At 40.7% G+C, this 9,570-nt stretch overlaps 1 protein-coding gene across 1 annotated transcript in view; it reads left to right on the forward strand.

The window, feature by feature from the left end:
* Positions 1–1,169: 1,169 nt before the first annotated feature.
* The window catches only part of LOC140707322 (protein eyes shut homolog), a 51,965-nt gene continuing 43,564 nt past the window's right edge, over positions 1,170–9,570 (forward strand). Inside the window, exons 1-2 of the mRNA XM_078386185.1 lie at positions 1,170–2,199; positions 8,057–8,288. Of these exons, the coding sequence (XP_078242311.1) occupies positions 2,041–2,199; positions 8,057–8,288 (391 nt within the window). The 5' untranslated portion in view covers positions 1,170–2,040. The remainder of the gene's footprint in view (positions 2,200–8,056; positions 8,289–9,570) is intronic.

Here is a 9,570-nt window from a genome sequence, read left to right on the forward strand (position 1 = left end):
CAAGAAGAAATCCTCCCAATGATATGGCGTGCTGCTGCTGAGATGCAGCCGCGTTTCAAGAAAACATCTTAATACCTTAAGGGAGCTCCATTGTTCAATGGGGAAAATAAACAAAACCACATTTTCCCAAAGACTGCCCAAGGCCTCAGTTCTGCCTATAGCAAGTCTTTGGAGTTTGGCCTTCGTGGGGCTGTATGCCCATAAGCAGCGACTGTTTGTTAGATCTGTGAAGTATCTGAGATGTGTAAGATCCATACCCCAGCCTCCAACATTTGCATTTCAAGGTTAATATAGATTACGAAAATAATATGAATGGGGAAGTCTCATTTCCCAAATGCAGTTTCTCTGATCAAAATCAGAATCCCTAGTGTCTGCTCTAAGGTTCAAATGATCTTTTTGATAAATCAGTCATGCATCTCTCTCTAGATTTTTGAATTGTTACGTGCTATCAAGTTGTTTGTTACATATGGTGACCCTAATAGGGTTTTAAAGGTATTTGGGATGTTTAAGGAGTTGTTTTATCAGTGCCGCCACCCCTGGGAGTTTCCATAGCCAAGGAGGAATTTGAACGCAGGTTTTCTACATCCTAGTCCATCACTATTGCGACGCACTGGCTATCTCTGCATTCTTCATAAGAATAATACACTGTCAAATCTGACTTATGGCAACCTTTTTTGAGAGTGTTCTAGGTAGAGAATAATCAGAAATGGTTTACAGTTCCTTTCTTCTAGGGGCTCCCTGGAATTGTGCAGCTCCCCCAAAACACACAGCCTGACTCTACTCGCAGGAGGCACAACCGGGAATCGAAACTCCAACTTCTGCCTCAACAGCCAGTTACCTTAACCACTGAGCTATCCAGCCAGCTTCTCTCTACTTTTAGTTGCCCAATAAAGAGTCCAATCAAACTAGTATTGTAAATATGGAAGTCTAGCAGGAGAAATGTAGCCACACAATTTTTATTATTATTATTCAATTTATATGCCGCCCACACTACCCAGAGGTCTCTGGGCGGCTTACAATCATTAAAATTCAATACAGTAAAAGATAAAATAATTAAAAATAATTAACATTGTCCCATTGAAATGACTGAAACCAGTGTCCTAACTTCAGTAGTGTTATGTCCAATAAATATATGTATGCATGGCATGTGGGAGAGTGTTAGGTTTTTGTTTTGTTTTTGTTTTTGTTTTAAGAAGTATAAGATACTGTTGTTCTTAGATTTTAATTTGCTTTTGCCAATATCTTTGGTTGGGAAAGCACAAGGATGTACCCATTAAGAAAACTTTTACATTGGGCATACACTAGGAAATTCATGTATCAAAATATGCTCGACATTTTTTATGGAAACTACATGCATAAAGTGTCACAAACAAATATGAAAGAAAAAGGGACAGGAAGAAAACGCAGGTAGGGGTGGGAGAAATGCAGCATTGGGAGGTTTTCATCTCTTTAGCAGCAACAACTAGATGACAAATGGGTGGTGGAGAAGGCAGACTGATTTGAAATATCTATATGGCTACCACTTCTATATACCTTGATAATGTAATTGGTTTTTTTACCTCTTTATGTGATGGAAATTAGTAATGTTGCCAATGGATAAACCTTAAAATTACATCTGAGATGGGATCATTTAACTCCTTTCACTATATGTTTTTCCCAAGAGAAAGAAAAACAATACAAGAAATGCTGTTGTGAGGGTGGGTTTTTTTGTTTGTTTTTGAGGGGAGGACAAGAATAAAAACTATTGACCTAAGATACCCATTGCCTGAAGTACAAACCCAAAGCCCACCTCGACTGTACAATGTCTTCTTGCCTTTACTCCTGGTGTATGGCTTTTTTCAGTTCACCCTTCTGCTTCTCACAATTTGGGGTTTTTTACCTGAAAAGAAATATTGGAGATACCTGCAAAAGGACATTCTCTGTAATGCAATGGTTACTGATTTTCTGGAATTACTCATTAAATCCAAACCTCTCCATATTTTTCTATCCAAGATAGATATGTAATGACTTTTCAATTTGATTTCAATAGGACCAAGGTCAATGCTGTATCCTTTTTTTTTTACCATTCCAACAGGTTGGGAAGGGTTTCACTGTGAAGAGGATATCAATGAATGTGCATCTGACCCTTGTACGCATGGGATCTGCATCCAGAATGAACCAGGCTTGGGTTATACCTGTTACTGCGAGCCTGGATTTGTGGTATGATGCGAATTCCAACTAAATCAATTATCTTGTCTCACATTCTTGCTAGAAAACTTAAGATTCCAAAATTAAATTCTAATTGAAAACTTCCCAGTATATGCAAAGTCCTATGCACCCACAGGCTTATAAGATAGCTATTTACGAGAGCTTTGAAATTTTCCTCTTTTTTACTATGGCTCCCAGAATCTTCAGCAGCTGCTGGGAGTTTTCTGGGAGTCATCGTTCAAAAAAGTAATGTTTTCCAAACTCAGGCTTACAGTATCTGTTTAGATTGCTTTTGTTTTCATTCTTTTCAACATCCTGGAGCATGTGCTTTTTTGAATTCACAATACTGCTGTCCTTGCTACGTGTAAGCTCGACTTTGCCAACGAGCAAAAATGACACACAACACATAGGGAGTTTTTCCACACTCTACACTGCCACTAAGGGTATGTGAAAAGCCCATTGCCAACCCATGAGAAGACACTTCCAGGCCAGCTCTGCAATTCCAAAGGCTGGTGCAACAGAAAGATCACCAGTCACAACACTGGCACTCTGCTACACACTTTGCCTCAAATGGCACAACGGGTACAAGTTCATGCACCCACCAGCTCTCTTCCCAGTCCTATGTGCAATTTTTGCTTTTTGGTACACGGATGTTGCACATGCACAAGACCCATATAAGGACCTTAGTACTAAGCTAGGGAACCAGGAATCCATCTGAGAATAGGTAGAGATAGTGGCTTTTAAAAAATTACTCTTACTTTACTTTGTTGAGTGGAGATAAGACTTTCTTATCCTGCCATTGAGGTCTCTGGCCACTATCCTATTGCAGAAACATGGAGTGAAAGGATCATTAGACAAGCTATCTGATGCACCTGTGGACCTCTTGGTGTGTGCTCATTTTCATCACTTATCTCACAACCAGTGTGGGATTGGTCACCCAAACACACATACAATGAGGAGCCTGCCTGATTGGGGAGATGCTTACATGATTCCATTGTGCATTTCTACAATAACATACTGGTTTATGTGTTCCTGTGTGTCAAAAGGCAGAGAAAGCTGTAAAGGAAAAAAATATCTTCAACTGAATACTATAAGTTAGGGGTGATGCAATATATCCCAGAATAAATAGAGGTCAAGCACCCTACTTGGTCAAAATATGCGCTCACTGATATACCATATTTGTATCTTAATGTCAGCACAAAGTAGACCCAAGAGGTGAGGTCCTTTCTTTGATTCCCTAAAGGGAGAACAATCTTCAGTTTCCCTCTGATTGTACCCATTAATCACAATGAGACTTTCCTTCTCCAAATACAGATAAATTGGCCAAGATCAGTAAAGACTATGTAACTACACACTGCAAATCTGCTCTTTGTACATACTAACAGTGTCAAAGTCTGTGTTTCCTCTCAGCATTTCTTCAGCACTGAGGATGGACTTGCAGGCTTATTGCTGAGCATTTTTTAAACTACACACCAAGGAATTCAGATTCAGATTAGGCATCCTTCAGCCTCAAGAGACTATGGTAACATGCTTTGTATGGGGGACTTGGAACAGCGTCTAGTGTTGCTGAGAAGGCCAATTTAAGAGTGACAATCCCTTCCATACTGAAGACAAATACAATTTGTCCCCTGTCCAGCTCCCTGATTTTGCTGGTTTTGGGACTGCCTATTTGTCTCAGCCTGCTACACAAGTGCCTCTTCAAAATGGGAGAGGCCATGCTGCTCCGCCTATCTCCAGGCTGAATGCTCAGATGTCAGGGTTTCCCATCTGTTGAGGTCCATTCCTAAGGCCTTCAGATCCCACTTGCAGATATCCTTGTATCGCAGCTGTGGTCTCCCTCTGGGGCGATTTCAACTGCACTAATTCTCCATACAGGAGATCTTTTGGAATCTACCATCAGCCATTCTCACGATATGCCCAAGCCAACATAGACGTTGCGTCTACATCAAGGAATGTATACACATATTTCGTGGAAGGGAAAAAAAGGCCAAAACCTTATTGGTTACAGCAGCAGTCCTTAACCAGCATTGAGAACTGGGTCTGGTGCATCAAGAGGCCCAATTGCCCCCCAAGGCCCACCAACACTTGCTTCAGCAGCCACTGAGGCTTCCACCAGGAATAGCCATCTTCTGGAGACCACACAGGCATACACCACTCCATGATTCTCTGCCACCTGGTCCTGCCCCTGCTCTCCCTGTTCAGGGAAGTCCCTTTACCATTCTGGAAGATAAGGTTCCAATTTTGCCCTCATAGCAGATCCAACTCTAATGCCCCCAACTGCCAACACAATTGTGACAAACATTACTTGACAATATACGTTTATCATACTAAATAATCACCGTTCCTTCACCAAAACAGCCCGAATCAAAACACCTTTCTATCTCCATAAAAGGGGGGAGGGGAAAAGGCTGGCATGCATTAAATAATTGAGGTTGGCAGCTGGTTCCCTCCTCATTTATGTGGGGCAGGTGGGATGGGGACTGCTCTACCACAGTCCACTTATCCTGCAGTTCTCTTTGGATTTCCCACCAGTCAATGTAGGCCTATCAGGGGAATCCCACCACCAGCCAGCCAGGCAGTCTGAGCCTGGGGGGAGGGGTTACCCAACAGCCTCCCCCTCTACTCATGCTCAGCACCGTCTTCTTCACCCTCATTAAGCCTGGGGAGGTGGTAACTATGCACTCCAAATCTGTTCTTTGTACATGTTGACCGTGTTAAAGCCTGTGTTTCAACTCAACATTTCTTTGGGACTAACGTGAATTAGGTATCTGGCTGCAGAGCCAGACGTTGAGAGTTCAGTTCACCACTCTGCATCCCAGAAGAATCAGCCCCTGTGTGGCCGTGGACAAGCTGCACAGTCCCAGAGCACCCCCAGAAGAATGGAATGATGGACTATATCTGAGTATTGTCTACCTAAAAAACCCTGGAAAGGGTCGCCATACCTTAGATCTGATTTGACGGCATACAGTTAGGAGATGGGATGGCTCATGAGATAGTTTGACTGGAGCAGAATTTATTTCTGCAATTAAATTTATTTGGGGTGGTAATCCCATTTCAGTTATTAAACTGGTATCTTATCTAGTTCTTCCCTTTTTGTTCCCACCTGCTGTTTTTCAATCTGTAATCCTTAAACAAACAGACCTATTTTATTTACTGTCTGCCCCAGACCACCTAACCTGCTGAGCATTTCCTGTTTGGTTTGCATCTGGACCCACTGTGGACTCTGCCCTAAACCCAGAAGAGTCTATGATGCCCTCCCAAGTCAGGCATCAGATGTGTTGTATTGTCATTGCATTCCAAGACCTGGCATAATTCCCACTCCATCAGCCATGAGGTGGGAGAGAAAGACCTATCCATAGATACCTAGTTTGCTTGCTTTTTATAATTATTTTCACCTTGCTTATTTTCCTCCATTTGGTTTTATACCATTGTCATGCACAGATTGCTTTTGCTGGATTGAGGATTTTGGCTAATAATGCTCAGCAAATTCCCTGCTGAGCAGATATACATTATTCATGTATTCAACTTTACGATATACCTGTAAGCATTATTCAGATGAAACTAACTTTTTTTCCCTACTGTTCTGGGACAAAATGAACTGAAATTGTGTTGTTAACATCAAAGTGATCTATGTTTGTAGTTTATAATATCAGTGCCCAATAGTTTAATTATATAATATATCAGTTTGAAACCAGAAGAAAACGAATAGTTGTAGTGGCTCATCTCTACCTTCCCACAATGTGAGTTTTGTATACAATTTTTAAAAAATTGCTAGGAAATAAATAGAAGGGCTTGCTGGATTTGTTTTGTACATTGTGTGTGTGCGTGTGCATGTGCGTGTGTGTTTGCTGCCTCTCTCCCCATAGGGGACTCAAGGTGGCTCACAACAATTAAAACTGTACAGTGGCAACAGGTTTAAAATACTATACAAAACAATATTGAAACACAACTGAACATCAATCAAGATTAAAATCAAAATTTAAAATATTGTAAAGTATCTAAATTTCATAAAGACAGCATCCCCCAGACCACCATCCCCCTTATTGTTTCAAAGCCTGCCTGAAAAGGAGGGTCTTTCCCAGACAACAGGAGGACAAAAAGGAGGGAGCCAACCTGGCTTCTGGGGCAGTGTACTCCAAAGTCTGGGAATTAAGACTGAGGCTTTCAAAGGAAATGAGACATAAGTCTCTGTTTCAGCAATGATTTTAAAAACACCTTTAAACACCAACAGTTTATTGGATCGCTCAGTGAGATGGAGTACTTGGCTGTAGAATCAGGGATCAGAGGTTTGATTCCTCACTGTCCCTTGTAGGAGAAAAGCCAGCCAGTCTGGCCTTGGGCAAGCTGCACAGTCTAAGAGTGCCTCTGCAAGAAGGGATTGGTAGATCACCTCTGAGTACTTTGTGGTCCATATGGAATATTGGGATTTGTAGCTTGATAAGAGACACAGAAGTCTTTGGGCCTGTCCAGACAAGTATTGATCAGCATTTGGACGGATGTTGGTAGGGTTCAGTTCAAATCAGATTATCCATACATGTTTCTACTTAGATCAGCCCATCCTGCCCCTTTACTAGCAGGGCTAGAGCTTTTGGTTTTTTTGGCATGATTCAGTGCACTCCTAATTAGCCCATTGTCGCAGCCAGTAACTAGTTACTTTCAAGCTCTGGGGAGGAGACAGAAGTGAAAGCTGCCTAGAGTGGTCGTAATTGACCAGATAGGTGGGGTATAAATTGAATGGACGGATGGATGGATGGATGGATGGATGGATGGATGGATGGATAGATAAATAAATAAATAAATAAATAAATAAATAAATAAATAAATAAATAGATAGATAGATAGATAGATAGATAGATAGATAGATAGATAGATAGATAGATAGATAGATAGATAGATAGATAGATAGATAGCAGGCAGAAAAAAGATGGCCGTGAATATGGAGAAAAGTCGTGTAGTAAAAACTTGTAAGAAAAACTAAGGGTTGGATTTTTAAAAAAAAAATGGTTTGCTTGCTTATAGTGAAGAGGGCACACATAAACGTTGCAAATGAGAATGTTGGTGAACACATATACAAAAAGAGGGAATCTGAAGTAAATATATGTTAGCCATTACATGGGTGTGTTAGTAGCACGGTCATATATGGAACTTAAAATAATGTTCTGACTGTAAGGCTCAAACTTTTGGAATCCCAGCCTTTTCAATCCTCTCTTCCTTTCTAAAGACTACACAGTATGGAAAAATATAGTATGGTGAAGAGCCATCCCAAACTTGAGAGTGTAACTGCTTAGGTATGCAGCAGAACCCCTGCTTCCCAAAGAACAAACTACAATTTCAACATGCTACAACCTTTTTTGTAAGAACATGGTAGCAATGGGCTGCACAAATCAAGTTTAAAGTATGGGAAGAACTGTGTACTCGCAACCAGTTCAACATAAAGTAATTACAGCATCGACAGATTCTTTGTTTACATCCTTCTCTATCACTTTAAGTTAATCTCCAAGGAGCATATTGTTACACAGGTAACCAGCAGACAATCTGGGAACAAAGCTATTCCTGGGATATAACATATCATAGACACTATGAAATTAAATATTTTAGCACTAATAGTTGGTCTTTGAACTGATTGGAAGGCAAAATGGCACGATTAAATTCCAATTTAAAAGCCTAGATCTGGGCCATGAAATTAGCAGAGGCAAGACGCTCCGTAGCATCAGATTAATTTTTGGAAAGTTCACTCTTCCAAACTTAAATACACAGCATTTAGGGCAGGGGGTGGGGGTGGAATGAAAAAAGAAGCAGTAATGTGAACTATGTGACTGTGAAAATGCAGATGTCCTTCAGACTGACTTTTTAAACACATCTCCTTCAGGGCCAACACTGTGAGCTGAATTATGATGACTGCTTAATACGGACCTGTCCTGCTGGGTTTCTCTGTGTGGATGGAATAAACAATATCACCTGTTTACCTGCAGTTCCCCAGAGAGGACACATCATTACCAAAACAGAAGGCTCAGCCCTTACTGAGCTGTTACACAGAGGCCTCACACAACCTCAGTCAAGCTTCTTGACACCTGACATTTCTGCATCTCAGACGTCCGCAGGTAAGTACCATGTACCCAAAGCCTGATGGATTATGTGTGAAAGCCTTTCCTTTCACTGTGTGCATCTGTAGGTGTTCTCCTTGGTAAGGACTGTCATCTGTATTCCATGTTCATTTATCCCCCACTCCATTACTTTCCAGATTTGCAGTTTGCTTTTCTTTAAATGCGCCTCTGTCTTGTCTATGTGAGTTTGCATGCCATGCTTTGTTTATTACCGCTTCTGATCAACCTGAGCATTCTTTTACTTTATTTTATTGCTCTTAGGGACAACATTCTTTCTTTGTCTCTTGACCTGCCCTGTGCTGAGACCCGCGTTATTCCACAACTTCCTGAATTTCTCATTTCAGCTTGGCTGATGCGTGCCATCTCATCCGCTTCACAAAATGTCACTACTCCCACTGTGAGTGTGATTCCCTTGTGACTGGAAGGCAGCTAATTGTACTTTGCTCACAAGAATCTTGGCTTTCTTCTCCTAGCTTGTGGTCTTTCTTGCGTGCAACTTTCCTCATCCTCTTGATGCTTTCATACATAAGGATGCTTGTAACAAGCCCCTCAAGGTTTTGTACATTTCCACTTTCCTTCCCTGGGTCCTTGTGTCTGAGATTCAGAAAGAAGGGAAAAAAATCTACTAGCCTGGGAACCATTAAAAATGTAAGAACATCGTAAATGCAATGCCCTATTTTGAGTGTCAAATATCTACACCCATTCATTTAACCATGACTGCTCTAAGCACTATATAGTGAACTTAAGAATGCATGTTCTAGTTTTCCTTTTGGCTGTTTTGTTGCTGCTGTTGCTGTCTTTTCCTCATTTTTAAAACTAAGTAATATTTCATATGGGATGCAGATAAGCAAACTGAATGCAATCCAATTAGTAAACATAATTATCTTTGTAACTTTTCCAACTCATCTTGTCATCTCTTCAAGTTCTCAATGGCACAGAGCTTTAATTTATTCTTTTCGTATTGATTCTCAGGAACAATTTGATTTAGCAAATTTAATACATCTCTTCCAAGCAATGCTATTTGTTCTGGCTACAGCCCTCACAATGTGAATAATGTGAGGGTTTGCATTTAGTCAGCTCTTGAGGTCACTAAAATCTTTCTTACACTTTTATTAAGAATATGATTTACGGAGTTATATTTGTCTGCTATAGAATGCCTGGGTGAGAATTAATGGTTTTCAGGTAGTAATGCAATTTGCTGCCGATCCAGCCTAGGGCCAAAGTTGTTCATTTTTTATGTTCTTCTAACTTTTCCTCCTTACTTCTTTATCCTCTAAAG

This window comes from Pogona vitticeps, chromosome 1, assembly GCF_051106095.1.
Source record: "Pogona vitticeps strain Pit_001003342236 chromosome 1, PviZW2.1, whole genome shotgun sequence".
Lineage (NCBI taxonomy): Eukaryota > Metazoa > Chordata > Lepidosauria > Squamata > Agamidae > Pogona > Pogona vitticeps.